Source organism: Boleophthalmus pectinirostris, unplaced genomic scaffold (assembly GCF_026225935.1).
Source record: "Boleophthalmus pectinirostris isolate CB_2022bp ecotype Guang Dong unplaced genomic scaffold, ASM2622593v1 HiC_scaffold_4, whole genome shotgun sequence".
NCBI classification, from domain to species: Eukaryota; Metazoa; Chordata; class Actinopteri; order Gobiiformes; family Gobiidae; genus Boleophthalmus; species Boleophthalmus pectinirostris.
In genome coordinates this window covers 27,957,748-27,985,185 of record NW_026571353.1, presented here as the reverse complement: position 1 = coordinate 27,985,185, position 27,438 = coordinate 27,957,748, and the positions used below count along the sequence as shown (strand labels likewise).

Genomic DNA, 27,438 nt, shown 5'->3' with positions numbered 1-27,438 from the left:
ATAAAAACACAAGGATCATGTAGAGCTGGGTAATATGAACATTTTAAGACCGAAACGACAACACTCACAGCAGCAGTCACAGAGAGATGGGCCACAATATTCCAGTGTAAGTTGATGGCAGCCAGAGTCAGAAGGAGCCTGGAAAAGCCCACATGCAAACTTCTTATTTGGAACATGGAAGCTAGTGAGTTAGACTTGTTCATTTATATATGCAGTCAGTGTTGGGGAGTAACAGATTACATGTACTGGAGTTATGTAATCAGAGTACAAATTATGAGTAACTGTATTCAGTTACAGTTACTGTTTCTGTGAGTGGTAATTGGATTACAGTTACTTTGTTGAAATAAATGGATTACACAGAGGTATTTTCTTCTTTTCACATTTTGGGCTATATCCCCCTTTTTTTTTTGTAATTCCACTCATTGCCGGAAACTAAACCAGGTCTGAACTAGAACTAAACCAGGTCTAAACCAGGACTAAAACCAGGTCTAAACTAGATCTAAACCAGGTTTAAAACCAGGACTAAACCAGGTCTAAACCAGGTCTAAACCAGGACTAAACCAGGTCTAAACTAGATCTAAACCAGGTCTAAACAAGGACTAAAACCAGGTCTAAACTAGATCTAAACCAGGTCTAAAGCAGGACTAAAACCAGGTCTAAACTAGATCTAAACCAGGTCTAAAACCAGGACTAAACCAGGACTAAACCAGGTCTAAACCAGGACTAAACCAGGTCTAAACTAGATCTAAACCAGGTCTAAACAAGGACTAAAACCAGGTCTAAACTAGATCTAAACCAGGTCTAAAGCAGGACTAAAACCAGGTCTAAACTAGATCTAAACCAGGTCTAAAACCAGGACTAAACCAGGACTAAACCAGGTCTAAACCTGGACTAAAACCAGGTCTAAACTAGATCTAAACCAGGTCTAAACCAGGACTAAACCAAAACTAGACCAGGACTAAAACAGGATTTAACAGGACTAAACGATGCTGCACGTACGTGTCTCCTCCTCTTCGATCAATAATATTTTTAAATTCGGTTAAGTAAAGACGGGGCCTTTTATTTTCTTTTATCAGATAAAACATCTTATGTTACGATATCCTCATCTTTGCTTCTCTACAGCAAATCAAGTAATCCAAAGTATTCAGATTACATTACTCACTTTAAGTAATTTACTGGATTATGTTACAAACTACATTTTGGGGTATGTAATCTGTCGTCTGTAGGGGATTACATTTTAAAAGTAACCATCCCAACACTGTATACAGTCTATGTGTATTGATAAATATGTATATATCTTTTTTGTTGAAAATAACAAAAACAAGACCATGCACACTCATATTGATCACAGGATCCTGAAAACTTGTTGTTTAAATCCATTGTGTATTTTTTTGTGAGTTTTAAACTATATCAGGTTTTTTTGGATCCTACCCCATTATAATTTTTATTAGAACAAGTGTACCTCATATCAGGGACACAGATACAGTAGATCAGAGGTAAACACATGGCTGCCTTTATGAGTTGACAAATCATTACACACAATATATCACATTTTGTAAGATTTGATGATGTGAACAATAACAGCAGTAAAGGAACAAAACAGATGAGTGAAATCTGTCTGTGTATTCCCTCAGTCGTCCGGGTATGATCCATAGCAAAAGAAAAAGTCAAATCTGTCAACTGGACAAAGATTCGCTCTAAAACCTCTGAACTTTTGCACTTTTGACAGATTTGAATTTCTTTTGCTACCTCAGTGAAAGGATCCGATCTTGAATTCTTGTACGATTTGTAGACTTATACTGAAGCCATGGACTGTGAAGCCAATCTCGCTATAAGTTCTGCTCTTCCATTCTCAAAACCAGCCTCAGGCCCACATCACTAATAGAGTTACTGGCAGGTATTTTTTTCTTATTTTCTTGGTACAGTAGACTTTATCAAATTAGGTCTGACAGTTAAATTAGTACCTTGTTATTTTCCTTGCTGGCTCTGGAATCATACTTGTTTGAAGCCTCATAGTCCCTACTCGATTTCACTTTTTATGTACTTAACATTGATTTTACAGCGTACAGCAGTGCATGTTGAATTTCCCTCTGGATCAAAAAATCAATCTAATGTGTTTGAATTATGGTGTCATTTATGCTTTATTCTACTTTATTTACTCTGTGGTCCGTAGATCAGCACCTCGCAAAGCAATTTAAAAGTATTGTAAATCAGTAATAGAATGGACAGCATTATTAAATCAACATTTTAAACGCCTGATGCCAACTCCAACCACCGTGTTTCACTGTGAATCTGTCATCATCTTCATGGTCAGAGAATTTACCATAGGACTAGTCTCAAAGCCTCTCAGTTTATAGTATTTCACTTTGGACAAATGTAGTTTACATATTGAAAACCAGTCAATTACCAGTAATTATTAATACAAGGGTACATGGAGTCAAGCTGGGTGAAGTGTCCAGTGTGGGTAGAAGTACTTTTTTTGTTACATAAGTGAAAGCACACAGCAAAAACTGGAGGGTTAAAATTTTAGGGTAAAATATTTCAGAGTTGTTTTTAACACCAAAAGTGTTATTTTAGCTATTTGAAAGTTAAATGGGGGTTCGAGTTGGAGTTATTTGCCAGAGTTGATGTGGTTGAGGTTAATTCAACTTCCCTTAGTGTTAAGTTGACTCCTCCCATTCACCACTGGGTCCGGTCAAGCGGTAACGGAGGGAAACAGGGGCAGATTTTTTACATTCAAATAGCTCTAGAGGGACTATTGAAATAAGTAAGATATCAAAATGTAGGAAAGAGTTAACACTCCAACAGGGTAAAGTTAACCCTGTGATATTCTTTCAAGTTGTTAACAAAAAATTTAAAAACTCATGTCGGTAACAGAGGGAATGAAATATGCAGCACTTTTTGGGAAATAAATACAAACAGTGATAACTCTTGGTTCTCACTTACATATCCTTAACAAACTGGTTTGAATATTTACTTCAATATAGTTTTCTACCATATGGTACAAGATTAGGTTGAAAAACCTCTTACTTTTTGAGTAATGAGATTTTTTTATTAAGAAAGGTCATGGTAACGGAGGGAAAAGTAACGGAGGGAAAATTGTGCAAACAAGTAGAAGGTGATTTTACATAATTTGTCAACTTTTTTCCCCCGAATACTTTAATATTACTTCAAAATGAAAGGAAACTAGTTCTATAAAATACGTCAGTCCTTCCTAGCAAATTTTATTCATTTTAAATACATTAAAAAAAAATAATAATAATCATGTGCCTTCAACAGTTCAAAGATCGAATAACACATGTTAAAATACATCAATTTATGTATATGATTTTCAGGTCTTTGAAATTTGGGAAATAATTTTTGTTCCATGTGTCATACATGGTCTGTTTAAAACGTATGGAACTTTAGAACCAAAAATGGTACAGAAAAAAGGTAAACAGTTTCATAAACTAGAGTACATATGTATCTGTTGAATACATTTTTATATCAGATGCATTAACTTGAATTTTTGGCCTTGCTGTTTACTTCTGCTTGACCAGGCCCCACTTCAAACTCTTGTGAGAGAAGACAAGTTTGAACCAGTTTTGTATATAATTTCATCTTAAATGAACTAAAATGAAGTAAAAAATTTAATAAAACACCTCTGTGTGTTGTTTAGCTAAATCAGGATAACTCTACAAAGTGTTATCTGTTTACTCTCAAAACGTGAATATAACTCTGGATTTCGGGGTTAAACGGGAACTTTGGTCTAGTGTTACAAAAATGTTAAATTAACTCTAGAACAGATTGGACTCATACAAACTCTGAGAAAATGTTAAAATTGATTCTGTGAGAGTCAATTTTAATACTCCACTTTTTGCTGTGTACAGATAAAGCAGCAGAGAATTTACCTGAGAAATTTTTTGGCTGTGGGTCCATCACCTGCTTGTTTCTATGGAGATGTCATTGCTTTGCCTACGATGTTCCACATTGTGACATTAAACATTAAACTCTACCTTATCTGTATTCAATTAAAGGTGTTTTTATAGTTAAAAAATAACTCAAAAAACAGGCATTCTGACTTTGAGCGTCCGTGAAGGTTGCGTCTCGATCTAACATTCCAGACAAAGCAATAACATCTCCGTGGACAAAAGAGTTTGACGAACCGTGCACCAGAAAAGTTACAAAATGCATCTGTAAAAATAAGTAAAATACATCATGAAAAAGTAACTCACCTTCCAGCAAGATTAATTCTCTTTTTTCTTTTTTTCTTTTGTTCACAAACTAATCTTGTTTGACTCCTGCACCAGTGTCTATAATGATCTATCACAGGGCAGCTCTGTGGTTTGGGTGGAAATATTGTCAAACAAATCAAAACAATTGCTGACAGACGTACCTATTTTAGCGTATTTTTGTGAAAATCATGCAGAAGGAAGCTACAGTTCAGCAGTAGGGATGTAACAATAACCGAAATATCATGATATCGTATCGTCAAACGTCTCACAATAATATCGTGGACTGTCACAGTATATCGAGTCACACGTTCCTTTGCTTAAATACATTTTTATACATTTTTTTATAGTAGCGACAGCTTATAAACACAGGGAACTACATATCCCATGATTTATTTCAGTGCAGAAGTTAAGAAATATGTTTTTTATTTGAATTTGTGGGATCGTGATGGAAATAATTCACACCAAAATCTTTGCAAGGTGTTTTAAAAGCAAAAAAGTTTCCTATCTACAATTATATTTGCCTCTCCAAAATATCGTTCCCTGAGACGCATATCGTGATAATATCGTATCGAGAGATTTGGATATCATTACACCCCTATTCAGCAGTAATCAAACAATAACAAAATTTACTTTTTTACTTTTCAGTCCAGTTAAAATGTACTTGAATAGAAAGTACAGATACCTGCTGTCAAAGGTAGTACTTTACTTTTGTCCTTTGTGTCTTTCTAAAAGTAGGAGTGTCTTGCCCAAGGACACCGCAGTAGAAACAGTTTGCAGTAAGAATTGAACCAACAGTGTTTGAGTTAGTATTCCAAAGCTTTACCGTTTAGCTGCTGCTGCCCTGGCGTGATTAAAAGTTCCAAAAAGTGTCAGTTACTTATAATGGGACTTATAATTACTTCAACACTTTGTTCCATTCAAATCATTTTTTTTTCTCCAAACGACTGCTGTCCACTGATGTCTCATGAGCAAAGACCCCCCACCTCTGCGTCCTGTCTGCTTTCACCCCCGTATCGATCGTGTGACTTCTGCGATGCGTGTGATTGGCTTTTCACATCCAAACGACCGCATCGTCTCCCCTTATTTGGGTGTAAAACTCACTCAGAGTGTTTTCCAGACGTGTTGCTTCCTGTCCACAGCCCCAGAGGAAATCACGGGCTCCATTTTGTCTTTTTGTCCCACTTGTAACTGCAGAGAGGACTTCTAATGAGACGTGGAAGACACTGACGTCGCCATTAGTCCTGCCATTAAAAAGCAATCAGTTTAAATAAAGACTGGATTAGGAAATATGCAAAAAAGTTTGAGTCGGTTGTCTAATGAGAATGGACAGTTTCTAAAAATGACTTGGTTGTAATGGGAAAATGTGACGGTCACTGGAGTCCAGTAATGTGAAGTTTGTAATATTGATTAAAATGCCAGGTTTAATTATGGCAACTGTGCAGGAATACTCTCAGCGTGATGGGGAAATAGCTGCATGAATGGTTGTACATTTTGTAAAGTGAAGAGAAAATTGTGAATCTTTTAAACCTGTTTCACTGTAGGTTAGACCAGAGTCCAAACCATCTTATTCTGACCTATGGCATCTATAACTTTTAGACGTAAACATGGAGAGGCTGTTGCTCAGTGCCTAGTGTCGGTATAATTAAAGGTCTGTCTATGGCAGACATGTTAAACTTAGGCCCAGGGGCCAAATTTGGCCCTCGATATATTATATTTGGCTCACGAGATCATTTCAAATATGTATTAGAGCTGCCCACCGGCTACAGATACAGACTGTAGAGACATTATTTATTTAAAACTGTGTTATTATTTTATATTATGCTTGTTCTGGATTCAGCGTTTAAGCAAAACTAATATTAAACATTTCTTTTAATAAGAAAAGGTTTAACATTACATATCTCGAAAGAAGAGAAAACATGCAGATGTTGTTCAAATTTTTCAATAAATATTTAGTTTGGCCCATGACTCAGTCCCAGTTTTTAATTTTGGCCCTTGCTCTATGGTGTATTCATGTGACAGGGATTTTTTTTTTTTTCTGTACGGAAATTTGTCGTCTGCATTTGACCCATATTTTGATGTTGTTAGGATAACCAGTCAGTGGCAGTGGACCCATCTAAGGATCTAGCTGTGGACATTTGAGAGTCTACAGGCTTTTTACACAAAATCTGGCAGCAAATGTGGCACAAGACCTTCCAGGGGAAATACTCTGAGTGAATGAACCATTTTATCACCAACCAAAACAAAAGAGTGGAGTAAGAGTGAGGCCTTCCTGTGTTCACCTGGTTCCCCCAGGACACTGCTGTTGCTGCAGCAAAACTTGAATTTCCCTCAGGATTAATGAAGTATCTCTCTGGATCTTAGGTTAAGATACACTATACTTTGGCCTTCACTATAACGTGGTTCACCTATCACAGCCTCATGGATTTTTTGTAGTGCAATTTTGCATGTTTCTTTTGACACTGTATGAACGCACATTGTGTTCCTCCCACTGCGTCCTGACCGTTGTCAATTAATCTCCTCGGTGTCCTGTCTCCTGTACAGTACAGAATGTGTTCAGCTGCCAAATTGACATAAATGTTGGATCTCTAGCAGTGTGATTCTGAAGTGCTGTATGTTTGCAAGTTTTCTCGAAATGTTCTGCACCGACCAAGGCTCCTGCGGTCACACCCAAAAGGCCAAGGAAGATGCAAACCATCGCACAAAAAGTTGGACTTCTGGACATGCTGAAGGAAGGTAGAATTTATGCAACTGTAGGGCGCCAATATGGAATAAATTAATATTTGGTTTGCTACATAAAGAAGGAGCAGTAATAAGTTTTAAGAAGGATGTAAAAAGAGTTGCAACTGTCCTGTCTGAGAAATGTGTTTAACGTGTGTGGTGAGGGGTTTTACAGCCTTAAAACATATGTAATAATTATAAAAAGTAAAGCTGACTACTTTGCGTATTTCGCCTATTGTGGGTTATTTTTAACACGTAATCCCCGTGATAAACGAAGGAACACTGACCACTGTATTGTCACTGAAGGAAAATTTGTTTGGGGTCCCATCTTCATGATCTTGAGCTAGTCTTGGCCAGGACTACCTCAGCTGGAGGATTTTACTTATGGTGCAAGTATTAGGTTGATTGGGGTAATTGGAGTGTCCATAAGAAACCCACCCAGACACAGGGAGAAACATGCAAAAGAAAGGTCCTATATGTGACCCAGGAGTTGAACCTGAAACCTTCTTGCTGTGAGGCGATAATACGACCCTTTAAAGCCTTTTATAAGAAACAAAACTTCTTCCTTTTCAATCTTTCTTTAGATATCAAGAAAAATGCTTGATCAGGATTACGGATTGGTCTCCTGCTCAGCTTTTGTTTCCATAGTTTCTCATCCTTCTCCTGTATTCTTCATTCATGACCTGTTAGTCTGGACCAGTACATTTTCTACATTCTGCCATGACTCTGCAGCATTATGAAAGTCTCCCTAAATGTTTAAAGTCGAGAAAAATGGTTTGGGAGGACGCGTTTCTGCTTTGAAAGAGTTGGAGTGTTACTTCCAAAGCCAGTGAGTGTGACAGAGCTGGAGCGGAGCATTCATCAGAGGGACCACAGGTGAACAGCCACTACAGCACCACACTCTGCCTTATGGAGCAAATGGAGAGGGCCCAGACTCATTCAAATTAATTTTCTGGGCTAATTTCAACATCCCAGGTTTATTTGACTGCAGGGAGTTTGAGCAAATGAACTTGGCTGACTCTTGATGCTTGTCGGTGTACTGAGAGGTTAACTAAGTTTGAAATGCCAATATGCTCTTTTCATTTTTCCATCCCCCTCCGACCCTCCACATCAGATTGAAAGTGTGGACCAATTTGTGACAGAAAAAACACATAACATTTAAACCAAGTCCTGAGGTGACCTGGAAATGAGCTCTTGTGTAACTTTGTGTGGCAAATCTTGTCATGAACTTTTATTCAATTGACATTACTGTGTCTTCTCGACAGCTATTTCCTCACTCAAATTAATGAGGCCCCGTATTAGATGTGCGTATTTAGGACAGTTTTTCTTCCAAAAATGTGTAATACAGTGATTGCCTCGCTGTGTTTTTGAAGTCCATGCACCTTCTCGTTTCAAGGGTCAAAAACTCTCAAGCTGGCAGTTATTGACGCCCAAGTCATTGCGCCCTCTGCAGACAACAGCATTATGTTTTGATCAGAAGTTCCTCCCATAGACTGAAGCGCCCCCATGAATACTTCCTATTTATTTTGTTTAATTTATTTGAGACAGGGACAGCGCACAATTTTTACATCAACCTTTAACCTTAACAGGAGAGGTGCATTGTACATCAGGTTGTAACATCAGTGCTAATTTCCACCTGTCGTCCCTGGGCAGATTCATTGATTGATTGCATTTAACTGACCTTGACTATCAACTGTTCTTCCTGGAGACCTATGTAGCATGTTTTGGGACATGACAGTTGGCAGATTAGCTTTATGTACGTTTATCAGGGTTCCCACGGTCATGGAAATCCTGGAAAAGTCATGGAATTTTGTGATTTCAGTGAAAGTTTTGGAAAGTCATTGAATTTTCCTAGCCAGGCTGGCGCTACTTAATGCCTCCACTCAACTTCATTTCTCTCCAGCGACTAGGTCAGGAATCCGAGTACACTAGACGGTTTACAAGAACCCCAGAAGTTGTAGCCCACGCACCGGCCAATCAGCAAAGAGCTGCGAAGCCATGACGTCAAACTCAAGCGCCTGTCTGGGTCCCTTTTGTGTTACAGCACAACAGTAAACAAAGTGGTCAAGATGGGTGTAAATGAAGCCAGACATTCTGTGTTGGCAACATTTCCCGAGATTGAGGATTTAAAGCCGAAGCAAGGATAATAGCAGCGTCTGGTTAAATAAAAAAAGTACCCGTCTACCATCGAGTGAATGAATCCTAATGCTGCGAGGTCAGACGGGTTTACAAAGTGAAACCGGCTCATGAATCAGGCTAGAATTTTAGTATTTCTTTCACGCAACTACAGTGTTCTGTTAAGTTATCATTAGGCTATTATGATTATTTTCAAACGTATGCGCCTTTTTGTTTAAAAAAAAACTACAATAAATGCACTGACAGTATTTTGAATCTTAAAAAACTATAATACCAAACCAAAAGGTGAGTGGAAAGGGTTTAACATTTCATATTTAGCCCTAAAAGTATGATAAATTCTACACATGTAGGGTGGTGTAAAGTCATGGAAAATTCACTTCAGTCATGAAAAAGTCATGGAAAAGTTTTTAAATTTTGTCAGTGAAATAGAGTGGGAACCCTGATACAGTCTATGGTTACCCCCCCTCAAGTTTAGGATGAACCCTTCAAACTCTATCTCACCTGCACCACTGCCCCATGCTGAGCTCCAGTGCCTCTGGAAAGGACACACTGAAAAACTCCAAGTGCTGCAGGACAGAGAGCACCCCTTGTTTTAAACCACTCTATATTCTCTACATACTTATACAAGCTTTCAAAGCATGCACAGAGCATTAGACCGACCACTGGTGAAAAACTAAGTAAATGTTGCTCGTATTTGTTTTTTCAGACACATTGTTGTCAGAGATACCGACTGTTTTGAAAAGCTTGTTTTCAGTTGGACCTTGCATAAGTTTAATGCACAATATGTAGTTCATGGTCATTTTACTTTTTCAGCAGCACAACAACAGCACTACAACCTGTTCTGTTCAGAGGCGTGAAGCCCTGGAACTTCCTCCCAACCAACTTCACAAACACTGCAACTAGCAAATTATTATAAAAAAAAACAAAAAAAAACAACTTTTTTTTATTGAAACACTGCTATGAATTTACGTAAAAGACATATTATCGATTTAAAGGCTCATTTTAGGCTATTTTACGATCCTTGTTATAATGCTGTTTCCTCGACCCAAGTTCTCCACCGTGTTTTTAAACTTTATTCACCTTCACTAGAATCATTTGGCTCATTTCATCCAAGGATTGTTTACATAAAAGGTATCTGAAAACTACAGCTTCATGACATCACAAAGTGGAACAGAGCATTTTGATCTTCGGAGACGTAGACAGACTAGTAATAAAGGATGACTCAAACATGTGTGAATGAAACAAAACACAACTCCAGGTTTGTTTTTGATGAAGTAACAGCATTATAACATGAAGTAAAGTTCACAAGAGTACATTTTGTGTAATATAGGGCCTTAAAACATTTATGCATTTCAAACTGTTTTATACTGTGCATGTAATAAATTATGTTTTTTTTTTTTTACATATTTTATTAAGTTTTCAACATTTTAACACAACACACAAAACAAAGAGCAGTCTGAGCATGTGTTTCAGTTTTTCCTCATTACATACATATTACCCAATTAAGCAAGACACACTGACCCGGTCAAACAGGCAAACCAATCGCCCGCCACAACACTGAGCCTGTACCTCTCTGTATAATGATAGTGAGATCACCGGGCAAGTAATCAAGCAGAGGCCGCCACAATTCCATACAGAAATCATCATTACCTTTCAATTTTGCGCTGACTCTTTCCATGGGTAAGACTCTAAAAATGTCTTTATACCACTGGGTGACAGGTGGTGGCTTCTCTTGAATCCAGTTAAACAGCACACACTGCCAGAAATAGTAATTTAGCCACTCATTTTAATTTACTTTTGTCTGCCGCTTTGTTTAATGGTGGCAGCCCCAGCAGAAACCAACCCAGATCCTTCGCTAGTTTCAATTTCACTATGTTGCTTATTTCTTTAGTTATACATTGCCAGAATTTGTAGATTTTTGGGCAAGTCCACAGACAGTATAAATAAGTCCCATCTGTTGCCTTACATTTAAGACATAAAGGTGATCTACTTGGGTCTATCCTACTCAGAAAAACTGGTGTTCTGTGCTGCCTGTGTAAAATTTTAAATTGGGTCTCTTTATATTTGTTGTTGAGGAATAGTGAATGAGTGGACCAGATACTGTCCTTCCAACTATGTTCCTCATAGTGGCATATAAATTATGTTTTTAAGATGTGGACCTTAGAAAGAATATTTATTATCAGAGAAACATATTGTCAGTTTGTGCTAAAAAAAATAAAATAAATAAAATTGCAACTTACGAGTAAAAGGGGGAAAGAAATAACACAGAGGACTGAGAAACTGCGTACATTTCTGCAGAATCTAGTTGCAGTTATATCATTTGTGAGAGACCTTCCGCATTAAAAATTTGGTGTCTGCGGTTGGACCATCTCAGGTTTGGGTGATGGTTTGTCCAACTCCAGACACTTCTAGATTCAAACAGAATGCTGCAGGGTTTGAGTAGTAGTCGAGACAAGTTGAATGTCCTAAGAAAGCTTCCGAAACTTGCAAAGAGAAGCTAGAAGAAAGACCTTTAAATGTCCTTATTAGAAACTCAATGATTTCTTAAGTCTTTTGTGCTTTCCAAACGATCCTATCACAGTAAGCCTCTATGTCATTTCACTTTATTTCATTTCAAACACTAATACTCGGCAGTGGGACCAGCAGTGACTTGCAGATATGAACAACATACACCATATCTCCTCCATCTGTGTTATCATATTATCCATGTTGTAACATGGAAAACGGGTGGAAAGCAGGAAGTGGCTTGATCGTGTTTTGAATCTGGCCTAATCCCCTCAAATGTCTGTAACAGGGAGCCAGTGATAAGGCCCAGGTCGATAAAGCCTGTATTTAAAACGAGTGGGGCTGGGGCTTATCTTTGCTGTTTTAAAACTCGAAACTGCCTCTTATCGGTTATTTAATGGCACTCAGAGCAAGGTGAACCACAAAAGCATAAGAAAAGGAAGACATGGGTGGATGCTAGCAGCAGGTGGCATGGAGCTGTTATGAAGGGGAGGTGCCGCTGTATTCAGAGAGGAGAAAAGCTGCACATAAATCTGTGTGTACAAACAGAGCCACGTGTTCAGGACAAGAGACCTGGACCATTGGTTGGCTATATAATCCAGAGTACACCATCTCCTCCGTTACATATGGGCGTCATTGACATGTGGATTAGACGTATTATATTAGTATTATATAGTCCTCATGCACTGCAGATTTTTTTAATGACAGTAATGAAACTGATACCATTGCTACTTTTTAATACTGTGGGATAATACCATATTACCGCCCAACCCCCTACCTCACATGAGTCTTTCATTTGGATTTCATTGCTCCAGTTATATTAAACCTAGAAAGAAAATCTTTGATCTGAACCCCAGCTCCAGCAGCCAATCATGTATCAGTGCTAGTACAGCCTCTGCAGCTCAGTGAGGGAATTCTGGTGGCTCTGAGCTTTTAAATGAGGCCTGGCCTGTCCACTGAGAAGAAGTTCTAGTATATGGAAAGTTCACTTATGATTGCACTTTTTAAAATCACTAAGAGCACAGGCTAAATACTGTTTTTTTAATGTTGACATTTGATTATTCAGCTTCTGGCTTAACCTCCCCTCACCCCTCAGCACCTCAACTCTGCGGCATTTTAGTTATTATCCAATTTCCCTTTGGTGCTAGTCTGTTATGAAACCACCGGGACCCCTTTCAGAGGCAGTGGACACCAGGTCAGGACCAGATGCTGCAGGATTTTACCTTCTCTGCTTGTTTTTAGGTTGATGTGGTGAACTGAGTGCCCACAGGAAACCCACATGAGGCGAACACACAAACACAGACGCACTAACCAGCAGACAGCCACCAAAACAAACACAACCAATAAATAAAATACAGCTGGTCTGCCTTGTGTCTGCACTGCAAAAAACATGTATATCTAGGCAAGTTAAAATTTATTTAAAGATGAGTTATGTAACTTTTTTGTTGGGGTTTCCGTCACCTTCTTATTTCTATGGATATGTTATTACTGCCTGGAATGTCCCACATTAAACAAATCTACCTTCCATTTATTCAATTACAGGTGGTTTATTTATCAAAAAATACCTAGAAAAACAGGCATTCTGACTGTGCACGGAGTTGCCTCTCCATAGATCTGACCTGTCTGGTTTGATCTCCATGAAAACAGAAAGGTTTAATGCCATTGTTAGATGATATTCCAATAACATCTCAAGCATACACAATGCACCTTTAAATTAAGAACTTTTTACTTTATTTGAGTAGATTCACCTTAAAATTAAAATGATCTACCAGTGGAATACGTGTGTTTTTCATTGGATTTAGTTTCTTATTTCAAGCATAAATAGTTGTTTTTCTTATCTAAGTGAAGAAAGATGTTTTTCCGTATTTAAACTACAAAACGTCTTATTCCACTGGGAGATTATTTTATTTTTCAAGTGATATTGACACACATCACGATAAAACTTTCTTAATTCAAATCATTTTAACTTGGCCAGGGTTTGTTTTGTTTTTTAGTGTATGGTCTCCCTCGACCTCATCCCTGTGTCTCCCCTGACGTGGTTAAACAGCCCCTCGCCATTACACTAAAATAATGCCATTTCCCTGTGCTATTTTCAGAGCCAAAACAGAGCAGGTTTCACCAAAAACATCCCATTACAGAGAGTCCCATGACTGCTCCTGTTTGGGGGAAATAAAGTGAATAAAATGATGAAGATAAAATTGAAAGAAGAGGTGATAAAGCCGATTTTGGTGGTGATGTGTCCTAGCAGTTTATTTGAGGGCGATTCAGGTTGAGTAATGACTATTTATTCTGTCCATATGGTGCACTGTGTAAACATAGACACTTACTGTACATAAAAGCCTTGTATTTCTGCTCTCTTGCACAGAGTTGTGTTCGATTTGTTTTACTTTAGATTCTGTTGTTTTTTTCTTGAACTTTGTTGCAACAATAAAAATCCCCATTGTGGTCCAAATCCAACTCCACTTTATTTCTTTAACACATCTTGTAAACTAAACATTAAAGTGCTGCACATATAAAGATAAAATTTAAAATAAATGTTCTCATATCCTACAACATCAGTTTTTTTGCATTTTACCTGTTTAGTTGCCTCACAGGTAAAAATCCAGACTTCTCCTGGGCAGTTTTTAAGACCATCAACCGTCAGCAAACTCATTCCATTTGTGTTCACAACAATCGCACAGGCCTTTTAGCACAGCGTTCATGAGGAAAAGGACTTCAGCTGTTTATTTCCTAAATGTTAATGCAGACCTATTCTGCTAAATCGACTTTTCAGAGCTTTTAACCACGTTATAGTTCTTTCCCCTCACCAGTAAGTCACCCGAAGTTGTGTTTGGAGTGATTCGTGCAAGTTTAAACAATCTTGACTTTCTTAGTTCCAAGAAGCCTTTTTGCTGTTCAATCCCCTTTTTCACCGCCACCAGCATATGCTCAAAGCTCTGTTAGGTCGTTCTCCAATTTTATTTTCTTAATCAATGGTATGCGTAGGATTGGGCAGCATTGCATAGTCTGACACAAATGAAAAAAAAACTCTACTGCTCGAAAGCGTGATGTGCAGCTATACATAGCAGACTTGTTTTTTTATTAAGTTGTACATGAATATACATTTAAAATGTCCAACATAATGATTCATGGGTGTTGTAGATTCCATCCATCAATATTCTTGTGCTTATCCGGGGCCGGGTTGCAGGGGTAACAGTTTAAGCAGAGACTCCCAGACTTCCTTCACCTTGGACACTTACTGCAGCTCCTCCGGGGGGACTCCGAGACATTCACAGGTCAGCCGGGAGACATAGTCCCTCCAGTGTGTCCTGGGTCTTCCCCATGGCCTCTTTCCGGTGGGTCATGCCTGGAACACTTCTTTTGGGAGGCGCCCAGGAGGCATCCGGAACAGATGCTTGAACCACCTTAAAAATCGTCAGAGGAGCAGCGGCTCTACTCCGAGCTCCTCCCGTGTGGCTGAACTCCTCACCCTGTCTCTAAGGGAGCGCTCAGGCACCCTGCGGAGGAAACTCATTTTGGCCGCATGTTTGTTTTCATTTTGGCCGCGATCTTGTCCCCAACGCTCATGACCATAGGTGAGAGTAGGAACGAAGACTGACCGGTAAATTGAGAGTTTTGCCTTTCAACTCACCTCCTGCTTCACCACAACGGTTCGATACAGCGACCACATTACTGCAGACGCTGCACCGATCCACCTGTCAGTCTCACGCTCCATCCTCCCCTCACTCGTGAACAAGACCCCGAGATACTTGGACTCCTCCACTTGAGGCAGGGACTCTCCACACACTCAGAGGGGACAAGCCACCTTTTTCTCTTTGTAGATTCTAAATATAAAAGAAAAAGCACAATAGGTCTTCTTTAATTCCTACTACTGAAAATGAGAAAATATTAAATACTTATTCCAAGGTGTCCTTCAGCTCAATGTTGTTCTATAGAGATTCTAAATGTTGTTGCATGATTATAGGTAAAACCGCGCTGGGGCAGTGAGTGAGTGATTGGAGGATTATTAGACTGGACGCCTGCTGCAGCCGTTCACTCTGCAGACTCCTGTAATGCAGTAGCCTGTCCGTGCTGTGGGAGATTAGCTTTCCTTTACGCTCAATTTTCGAATATGTTTTTGTTGTAACTGTGATGGAGCTGTGCCAGGTAAGAACGCAGGCAGCTCTCAGACACGTTCACCAGAGAGGATTAAGAAGAGACGAGCTTTTAAGAATCCACTTTCCTTTAGAGAGTCTGATATTAGGCTTTTCCATTTAACCATTATAGCCATCAAAAGTTTACGTTTAGGTATGTGTTCAGTTTGCTTCAAATCTGAAAAGTTTTATTGCCACAGATAACTAAATAAAATAAAAAAATGCACAATGTTCTGTTTTATAAAGTTTTAGACAGTATTTGTACACTTGAATATTCCTGACTGTGCTTTTCTTTGGTACTTTTGACCTGTTACCGCTTTACCTAATTAGCTGTAAAATGTTTCTCAGGTTTGTGTCAAAGTACTGTATACCACTTCATTTAGTGAAGTTGTTTTTCCTTTTATTATTTTGTTGCCGCCTTTCCTCCAATACAATTTAAAATGAGCTTCTATTTCTGTTATAAAACTGCATATAAGTTAAAATTAAAATCGAGGCACCTGGAATGTTCCACAGTATGGCATTAAACTATTGCTCAACAGTACCTTGAAAAACATACGTTATTACTGTGAATAAGGTCACCTCTCCACAGATCTGAGCTATACCTGCTCGTCTTCATAAAGAAAGATAAGTTTAATGCCATATTGTGGGCCATTTTAGGCAAAGCAACGCAAAGCTCCAACCTGTTTCCTCTGGTGAGCACCTTTACAAAACAAAAATCCCAGAGAGCCACTCGTTTTAGCGGTCAAGAATTTGAATGTATGTAAAAGTCACTGTGAGCTGTAGATGCCTTAACTGCCTTTAAAACATAAGCCATTGTCCATTTATTAATGCCCAAAATCAGGCATGAAAATGACAGATTTACAGTCGTAATCCCTCAAATTTTAGTCATTCAGTACAATTCAGAAATCCCTTGGCGAGCTACTTTGAAAGAGGTAGAGAGCTACTGGTAGCTCCCGAGCTACAGGTTGGAGACCCCATTGACTATATATGGCCATTGACTATCTATCTATCTATCTATCTATCTATCTATATATATATATATATATATATATATATATATAATATACAATAGCCACAGCATTCCAAATGTTCCAATGTGAATGGGGGCGCTTCTGGCTCCATCGACTCTGGCTCTAATTTACTTCATATTGAAAAATTGTCGCCCCTCTCTCTGTAACTTCTGCAGTGAGCCTTGTTACTTTGGTATTAAATTGCTACGTTACTTTGGTCTTAAAACCCACTCTACATGATCCTTTAGTTTTTATTTTGCTATTTTGTCCATAAATAAATTTCTATTCCTAATATGTAACTCTGCTCCAAATTCACTCCTATAGCTGATGGTCTTGTGAGCTTTGTTTGACTGGAGCTGAACACAAGGGGTGACGTTACACTCCCTTTTTCTACATTCAGACTGTAAGGCTTAATGCTCAATCCAGATTTTTTTGCAAGGTCGTGCACATTTCCATTTAAATGCGACTTGTATGTGATCTCCAGTGTGAACAGCCAAGAGTGGTGGGATTACTCTGTGCTTCACTGTTTCACTGATGCGGAGTTCATACAGAATTTTCGTATGACAAGAAAAACTTTTGTGTACATTTGTGAACACTTACTTGTACCACTTGCTTGTTGATGACGTGTAGGTTGAATGAATGTGACCTGGCCGTTCAGACTGAAGTTGCATGTCAAAATATCGGATATGTATCAGCTTTAGGACCATATATCCAAGTGGCATGTGTCGCATTTGAAAAAAATCAGATCTGTGTCATTCAGACTGTCGTTAAAAGATCAGATACAGGTCACATCGGATTTGATTCACTTCAGGCTGCAGTCTGAATGTAGCCTTAGTCTACTTCTTTACACAGTCTGTGGTGTTGACAAGCAAATAGTGGATCCTCCTCCCAAAGAATGACATAGTGCATCTTTAACGTGTTGCCGTATGATAAACAACAGAATATTTGAAAGAGGGAGTATTTCACATCTATGGGTTTTTAATCGCTAACACATAACGCATTTAGATCACCGTGTTACCTTTTACTTTGAAAACAACATATTAACATGTTTAATAAGCTTCACTGTGTTCACTGGGTTGAATCCCTGCTCTCTATGCTAAGCCACTTCCCCTTCAGAGCGCTATCACAACACAATCAGCGTTTAATGTAACTAATGCACATCACATCGGGTTTGTGAAGTTGTAGTGTATTGTTTTTGTATCACATGTTTGTATATTTATGGAAAACTGTATTGCCGACTGTAAAGATGGTTTCAATATGGTCTGGGGGAGATTGGAAGATTACTGAAACATGCATGGGTGACCTATGAAACCTCTTCAGGCATGTTTTTGATGAGGGAACAACATTATAACATGATAGAAACATTATAACAGTCCAGTCAATTTTGCGTAATACCCCCTCTTTAACTGCATTTCTTTCACTTCATACCTTTTACATTTTTACATTACTATTATGATTGACTATAGCCCTAACCTATATTCTGTTTTGGTCCCATTCTCGAGAACATCGCCATCACAGAGGTACAAGTAGCCATTACTGTAGTGCATATGAAAGGTTGGTCCGGGACATTGTTTTGATAGGCCTACATGTACACGGGAGGTCTGAACACTGTGTACAAATACGTATTCGTTTGACCTGCTCCTGTTTTTCTTATGTGGGCGTATATGGAAAAAGCTGCCATTATCAAGCTTCACAAGGGAACCAAATACACAAAACATAAACATATCAGAACCAAATTGTACACATTCACTTGTTCATAAACAGTATATATAAGAACAGGAAAATGGGGGGGGGAGAAGAATTAAGAAAAAAAACTGATTGTATTTCTGTTATTTATGTTAGTATGGAACAAACTGAATGACTGAAAGAAAGTTCATTACTGTAAAAATCTTTAAAAAGGATAAAAAGCATTATGTTTTGAAAGCTATAAAACTATGCGATGTTTCTTTTTTTTCTTTTATATATACAGTGACAAAAAATAAAACCTTGCTTTTTGCTTTAACTTACAATGTATATAGAAATCATTTACAGTTGTATATTTTTAATTGTTTATAATGATGCATGTAAATTGGTCTAATTTAAAAAGTTTAAACTGGAACACTTAATGAATTATACACTGGTTCAACTAGAAAATATTCACTACCTCAATACTCAAAAAAGTTATTTGGGTATAAAGCATTATGTTTTGAAAGTGTAAAATCTCTGAAATGATCCAAGCATTATTTTTCTTTTCCTCTTATATATACAGTAAGTCCTAAGTCAAACTGTAAATGCAAATATTCTGTTCAAATTCAGTCATTGTTTCCCAGACATTATAAGTACAATTTACAGTCTAAACTTTTTCAGTCATGATTCAAATGAGGTTGTAACCTCTGTCTTTGTAGTGCTGCAAATGACAGAATACACTACTACTACTACTACTACTACTACTACTACTACTACTACTACTACTACTACTACTACTACTACCAGAGGTGGAACCAAGTTGTTGTTTTGCAAGTCTCAAATAAATCTCAAGTCAAATACAGGCAAGTCCAAGTTGAGTCTCGAGTCACTGTCCCATAAGTCCAAGTCAAGTCCAAGTCGTCTGCTTTGAGCTTCAAGTCATTTCAAGTCTTTAGACCAAAAAAGTACAAAATGCTATTTATATGACTTTTAAATGAAATTTTACTTAAAAAGTCATGGTATATTTATATTTGAGTATTTATATAGGAGTTGTAGAAATACAAGTTTTTCCTTTTTAAATGTCTTGACAAGAGTGTGAATTACTATGTTCAGAATGGAAAGAATGAAGATTTAAGAGTGCTTAATATCAGTTAACTTGTCAAGTATGCTGCACTGAAATGGAAGGATCATGTTCTATGTAGTCCCCTGTTTTATTTTATTGTACCGTATTTGAGGATACCATCTCACAGTACTTCAGTTCCATCCAAAGTAACAGAGAAGTGGAAGGGACATGTTCCAGTTTGTTCCTGTAAAATTAAGCACTTCCTGTACCAACTGTAAAGAGAAAAGTATTTTCTAAAAACATATATATATTTTTGTAGAAGCATCAATCTTCTCAACTCACAAGTCCAAGTAATGTCCCAAGTCATTGACCTTTAAGTCCAAGTCGAGGTCCCAAGTCTTTGTCCATTTAATCAAATCAAGTCTCAAGTCCTAAAAATAGTGACTCAAGTCTGACTCAAGTCCAAGTTCGCCTATTACTAGTTACAGGTTGAAGACTGAGAGCTGCTGATTCTAATTGGTTCCTTTAATAGTTGGGCTGTGCAATGAAATGAGATTGTGATTGCAGTTATTGCTCTAATCAGTAACAAAAATGTGTAGTGAAAATATTCTGTTCTGTAAAACGTAGTCTCTTTCTGCTGCTCTACCCAACTTGTTCCATGATTTACTATGAAAAATCAATTTTCCTCCACACATAGCTCCTCTCCCTTTAGGGCAGTGTAAATTCTTGCTCCTCAGACTAGTCATTTCATATTTTGATGGTACCCAAAACGTCAGACGCACTGATGGCTGCCTTTGAAGCCTTTTCTAACATTTTCAACTGGAACGCCAAGGTTAAAATCTTATGTTACAGGGGACAAACCATAGAAAAAACATGATACAGAACTGTACATAACAAGTTCACAAACCTGATGTGATGTGCAGTACTTTCATTGCACATGTACACTTAATGTTTTGTGATAATGCTCTGAGGGGGATTGAATTAACATGGAGAACAAAGGAAGTGTATTTTATGTTGTTTTATATCCTATAATACTGTATAACTTTTTCAGTACAATAGAAGGTAACAGAGTGACCAGAGTGATGTTATGCCAGCCAGTGTTGGAGACGTGTGGAGACACTTTTTTAAATATTCCACCCAGTCCTTGTATTTGCAGAGGTCGCTGGTGCTAGGCTAGTGCATGTCAATGGCCATAGTTAGCCTGCCACTAAAAACAGTCTTACCCACTCCACAAAACACCCAAAGCAAATCTATTATTACACCAGACTGTCAATCTGAATGTCTGAGTTGATAGAATAATGTTTGAAATAAAACTAACCTTGCATCGCATGAATGGTCGCATGTTGAGGGACTATTTTCTCATATATCAGTCCGCCGCTGCCAAGCTTTCTATCAGGAAGTACAACTCACTGCTGCTGCTCAGACATAAATCCTTCAAATGCAAGGTTGCTTTTACTTCTAAAGTTATTCTATTGACACAGACATTCACATCGACAGTCTGACGTAATAATAAATTTGCTTCGGATGTTTTGTGGAGTGGGTAAAACAGGTTTTAGTGGCAGGATAACTATGGCCATTGACATGCACTAGCCCAGCACCAGTGACCTCTGCAAATACAAGGACTGGATGGAACATTTTTTTTTAAAGTGTCTCCACATGTCTCCAAAACTCTGGCTTACTAGGAAATGAGGCCCTATATCCAAAATTCCGAACTGTCCCTTAAATACCCCATGGAGGTAAAATACCCGCTCTTTAGTCAAAGTCACATTGATCTTGTACTGAGTTGCTGATTAGATTAAATTAGTATGAGGTCATTTGGACTGTTTTTATATTATTATTTCTAATTAAAAAATATATGTCATGACGTAAGGAAATTGCACTTAAGTTAATATTAATTTTGGATTGAAACAAGTACAAAATATATTTAAGCCAGTTGTAAATATTTAGAAAATCCACAAATCTAGACCTTCTAAATAGAAACATTTTTACTCAAAACTGACAGAACCTGTACCAGAAAAGTTCCACAATGCACCTTTAAAACTTCAAACCCTTTGCGTCTTCCTGTTTATGATCCAGGCCTTATGGTTTTACAACTTGAAATTCCACAAAAAAACAAGATCTATTTAGTCCATTCACATTTGGGACAGTTTTCTTAAAATATTAGGGCAGATTTACTGGAAAAAACAGTATTGAAGCTGCCAGTGCACCAACTATTTTCAAGATAAAGTAACAACGTCTTTGGGCTACTGTGGATTTGGGGTGAAGAATGACATAATGCAATCCAGTATTATATTATATGGGCCTTTTCCCAGAAGCCAAGAATTACATTTGTTGAGTTATTATGCAACCAACCACCAGGGGCAGTAATATTCTTTCAGAAACCAAATGATAGCTGATGTATTAGTAAGTAGGACAGATTCTTAAAGGACCCATTTTACACTATTTTCTAATCTATGTTATACCATTGTTTCTTCATCATAAACATACCTGGAGCTGTGTTTTGTTTCATTCACACATAATGATAATAAATAATAAATCTTTATGTATAAAGCACTTTTAAATACAAGGTTTACAAAGTGCTGTACAAAATAACAATAAAAATAGCATACAGAAAGCATACAAAAATAGCATACAGCGGCCTCTCATTTATCGTGGGGATTACATTCTTAAGAGAACCCGCAATAGGCAAAATCCGCAAAGTTGTCAGCTTTATTTTTATATATGTTTTACGGCTATAAAACCCCTCAGCACACACTTTATGCACTTTTCTCAAACAGGACAGTTACAACCCTTTTTGCATCCTTCTTAAAACTTATATCTGCTGTCGTCCTTATGTTATTTTCCTCCTTCTTTATGTAATGAACCGAAGATTAATTTATTCTATAATGACGCTCTACAGCCGTGTAACTTCTACCTTCCTTCAGCATGTCCAGAAGTCCAACTTTTTGTGCGATGGTTTGCATCTTCCTCTGCCTTTTGGGTGTGAGCGCAGGAGGTCGGTTTGTCAGTGCAGAACATTTCATTGATATTGTAGGTTTTGTCAAGGAGAAAACTTGCAAACATACAGCACTTCAGAATCACACTGCGAGAGATCCAACAGTTATGTAAATTTCTCAAACTGAATGCATTCTGTACTGTACAGGAGACACGACACAAAGGAGATTGATTGACAGTGGTCTACAGTCCCTCAGCCAATCAGGATGCAGGGGGAGGAACACAGTGTGCGTTCATACGCTGTAAAAAAAAACAAAAAAACATGCAAAATTGCACACAAAAAATCTGCGAAATATTGAGGCCGCGAAAGGTGAAAAGCATTATAGTGAGGGACGACTGTACAGAAATCAGACAATGAAGCAGTCAGTTCAATTAATTATAATAAATAAGTTAATAAAATATAATAAAAATACATTAGGAATAAAATAAAACCAAGAAGGCCAACCGATAAATATTAGTTTTAAGAAGTGATTTTAAAGATGATACTGATGGTCTATACCTGACAAAATGTAAAAGATGGCTATTAACTTGAAAACTACCACTTCACAAGGTGGAACAGAGCATTTTGAGCTTTGCAGATGCAAGAGTTACTCAAACACGTGTGAATGAAACAAAACACAACTGTAGTTATGTTTTTGATGAGGTAACAACATTTTAACATGACTAAAAGCTCACAACAGTCAATTTTGTGTAATTTAAACCCTTTAATATTTTCTTGGATGGAAATTCATAAGCTTCATTTAAGAAACATTTCACATCTTTAGACAATTCAAACAGAAACCTATAATTTTACAAAACAAAGACACATTAAAATTATTGACACAAAAAGATGATCAGAAAATAACAGAAAGTTCTATTAATTTGTCTTATTTTATTTTTTCAACATTTTTGTCATCACTTCTGACCAGAAAACTAATACTATATATACTTTAAGTTATAAGTTATCATAGAAGGATATATGGCAAATCAGAGATCTCCATTTGTTGAAAAAAATGTAAAAAGTGCACTTATTTTGTCATTGTATTTGACCCATCCTTATATATGCAGGTATTCATTTAGAGATTTATTATTTTGATTTGTTTTTCCATTCATTAATTTACTCTAACCAGTATCAATGACACACAGGCCAGAATAGAGCTATAAGATCTGGGAATTAAACTTTTGATCTTTTTGTTGTGAGGCTAATAACCTCCCACTGTATAGAAGATATATAGGAATCAGAAGTACCAAGAAATAATGTAATATTGTTTTTGAAAATATGTTTTACAGACCAAGACATGGAGGTGAAAAAGAGGAGAGGGAGAGTCTGAGGAATCTGGAAGCATTAGGAGGAGGTGGATAACTTAAATTATACTTCAAATAGTAGGATTACACAACTACAAGTGACTCCCTACTTGTGATTCTTGTGAAGTTTTGTGTTTTAAGTCTCTACACTGTAAAACGGAATGCGCTGTGCCTTGAATTCATATTATATTAATCTTGTTTTGAGAAGTTGAGTGAGTTTATTTGTTATTTTTGGTTTGTAATTTTGTAATTTCTAATGAAAAATATCTGTCACACAGAAAGAAAACTGCAGTCAGGAAGTGAGAAAGTTAATAAAAATAAAACATTTGCTTTGAAACAATTACACAATTCATTAAAACTAGTTCAAACACCTAGAAAGTCCACAAATCTAGACCTTGTAAAAATAGAAATCTTCAAATCAGAACTACTTAAATCTAAATAAATGATCTAATGTTCACTCCTCCACTCCAGCACACTTGTACTAAAATAGAATCGAAAGCCACACTTTGCATTCAGCTCCATCAAAGCGTGTGGAAAGAGTAGAAAATCATTTTATAAAAACAGCTTCGTGGTACAATCCAGAGCTCGTTGTGTAGAAGTTCTGTTGGGTATTCAGTGCCTGGTTGTTGTACTGTGACATTCCCCAAAGGATCCACACCGAGGTCTGACAGAATATTGTTTTACCTCCATCAGTCTTCACACGTTTAGTCTTTATAGGCTGTGTGGTTGTGTTCATGTTGTACTTTTTGGCTAGAAAATGTATACACCTGGCAACATTAAAGACCTGTTGTGTTGTCAACTTGTCTTCAGTTGTTGTTTGCACAGATCTTTACATCATGCTTTGATACTCACTGTTGTTCTATCAACATCTAACCATGAACACTGTGTGTATTTTATTACACACTCCTACATTACTCCTGAGATCCTGACCAGGGGACTGCAGATGAAAAGCAGACCCAGTGGTTAATTCTACTATAGTAGCCACAACTAACCTGGGGCAGACTGACAGACGCAGGGCTGCCAATCTGCACCATCAACCCCTCCGGCCACCACCAACTCTCACACACACCACATTCATACTAGGCAATGTGGGTGTAGTGTCTTGCCTAAGGACACAATTACAGTTTTTGCCACTGGCACCCCACTGTGGCACCTGGAATTTCGAGCAGTTCCCATGAAAGTACTAACCAGACCAGATGAGATCAGGCTTTGATAAAGAGGCTTGGCCTCTATTCGTGTGTTTTATGAAATTGCACTGTCCCCTATCAAATAAATTCAGCTAATTTAATAATGCCAAATGGAGGACAGGGGAGTATATAACTCTATGTGGGATGCACTGTTTTGAAAGAACTAGAACATAAAATCCACCTCATTATTATTTGTTAGAGACTGGGTCCAAAAAAGTGCTTTTAACTGATAACAGTTACGTCTTTGGAGTTGAATAATGGAAGCACTTTCTGAAGCTATTGTGAACAAAAATTTATAATTTTGTCATGCACACAGAGAAAATGTTGAACTTTGTTCTAGTTTTTGTTTCTTGTGAATAGGCCCATAACCATTAATCAGGTCTTCAAATGTGCAGTCTGACAGTTAAAGGTCCCATATTACACTATTTTCTGATCTATGTTATAACGTTGTTTCTTCATCAAAAACATGTCTGGAGATTTGTTTTGTTTCATGCACATATTTAACACACAGACCCTAAATATTTAGGCTGAGTTCTTCTCTAATAAAGGGTTACTCAAACAAATGTGAAACGAAACACAGCTCCGGGTCTGTTTTTGATGAGGTAACAACATTCTAACAAGGCCTGAAGCTCACAAGAGTCAATTTTGTGTAATATAGGACCTTGAAATAGTAAATTCCACCACAGAATTGTAACCTGCCCTCCAGCTTGGTTTAAACTATAGAGATTGTTGAATGTTGTGATGACACATGTGTGCAACCTCTTCTATTGATTACTGTTATAGTTTCATGTTTAGTTCACTCTCCCTCACCCTCCAGAGAAGGCCCCACATGTGACTTCTTTGATGCCCTTTTCTGTTTGGATTTAACATTTTAAAGAGGTTTGAGATGAGAGCCCTGGTGCAGTATTATAGTCAAACCACACAGACATAGACATAGATGTTTATAACCCCACTGTTCCCGCTTGTTAGGTTTTGATAATGAAAAAGTGAGTCAATAAATGCAATATGTTACATCACTAAAACCAAGTTGGACTAGTTGAAAGGGCAGTTGCGTGTTTTGGCATGTGAAATGTAAAATTATGTGAAAAAAAAAAAAATCTATGACAACCAAAAAATGTAGTGTAAAGTTCTTAAAGGGCCCATGTTACACTATTTTCTGATCTATGTTTTCTGATAATGTTGTTTCCTCTTCACAAACAATTTAATTCACATGTTTAACACCCAAATCCTGCATATTTAGGCTGCGTTCTTATCTCAAACTGAAAACACTCTGCTGCACCTTGTGATGTTATGTGGTGATACAGGAAGAGCTCCACTGTGTTTTTAAACTTCATACATCTTCGCTAGAATCATTTGGATGATTTCAGACCTGGAATTGACAATCTCTACCGAACTAAAAGGTTAAAGGGAGCTGTTAAATTGAAAACTACCAGCACATGACATCACAAAGTGGAATGGAGCATTTTGAGTTTTGCAGATGTAGAGCCTGATAATGCAGGGTTACTCAAACATGTGTGAATAAAACAAAACCCAACTCCAGGTATATTTTTGATGAGGTAACATTATAACAGGACTTAAAGCTCACAAGAATAAATTTTGCATAATATAGGATCTTTATATTTCTGGAGACATGACAACATTATAATGTATGCCTTTTATTTGTCAGTTTCTTCACATGTACTAGATATACAAAGGAATCGAAATTGGACCTGTCATCCGTACATTACACAAACACACAATACAATATGAGATGGGGAGGGGTGGGGTTCAGGTGCTAGACATGGACCGGACCGGAAGACAGGTAGGAAGAGGAAGAAAAATGATGCAGCATAACATGAAGACAGGGGGAGGAGAAAAAAAGAAACAACCCCCGGACCATGCTCCTGTGAACAAAAAAAAACAACAACACCTCAGCGACATCAGCACATAGGACCTGTTTACACAAGAACGCTTGTGGGTAAAAATGAAAAATATTGTATCGGAAGTGCCTTTCGTTTAGACGGCGACAGCATTTTTGGGGCTTAAAAACACAAAAATCTGAAACCACCCTCCTGAGTGTAAAAGTTAAACATGCTCCGCTGCAGCTTTTCCATCTGCACTGCCCAAGACGCAAAACTCTGGTCAGATCTTCTCACGTCGCGTACACGTTTATGTCACATACATCAGCGCCTAGGGTCACCACCGAGCTGCCTGGCATGCATACCCAATCGAATTCCACACACTTTTGCATCACCGTATGCACGCAGATTTCCTCTCGAAAACGCTCGTCTAAATATGGAATAAATAGTGGAGAAGCGGCGCCACTTTTGCGTCTTTTGTCCAGCCCGGCATCATAGCCTAACACTGAACTTGCAACAGGGGAGGGGAGTGGAGGGTGGAGTTAACCCAGCATAGGTAAGATCGTGGGCGTGGTCTTGGAGAGACGCTTCGCCTGGCGTCCCAGGCAGAGTCAACATCCGCAGGTGTCAGTGAGAGTGAGGAAAGGAAAGCATATTATAGTAGTAAATCAGAAAAAAGTGTAATATGGGC

The 27,438-nt window shown here is 37.8% G+C and overlaps 1 protein-coding gene across 1 annotated transcript in view; it reads left to right on the top strand.

Moving 5' to 3' along the window:
* Nucleotides 1-23,740, top strand: part of ipo11 (importin 11) — a 280,362-nt gene extending 256,622 nt beyond the window's left edge. The window contains exon 30 of the mRNA XM_055161532.1: nt 23,708-23,740. Within this exon, the coding sequence (XP_055017507.1) occupies nt 23,708-23,725 (18 nt within the window). The 3' untranslated portion in view covers nt 23,726-23,740. The remainder of the gene's footprint in view (nt 1-23,707) is intronic.
* Nucleotides 23,741-27,438: the final 3,698 nt, after the last annotated feature.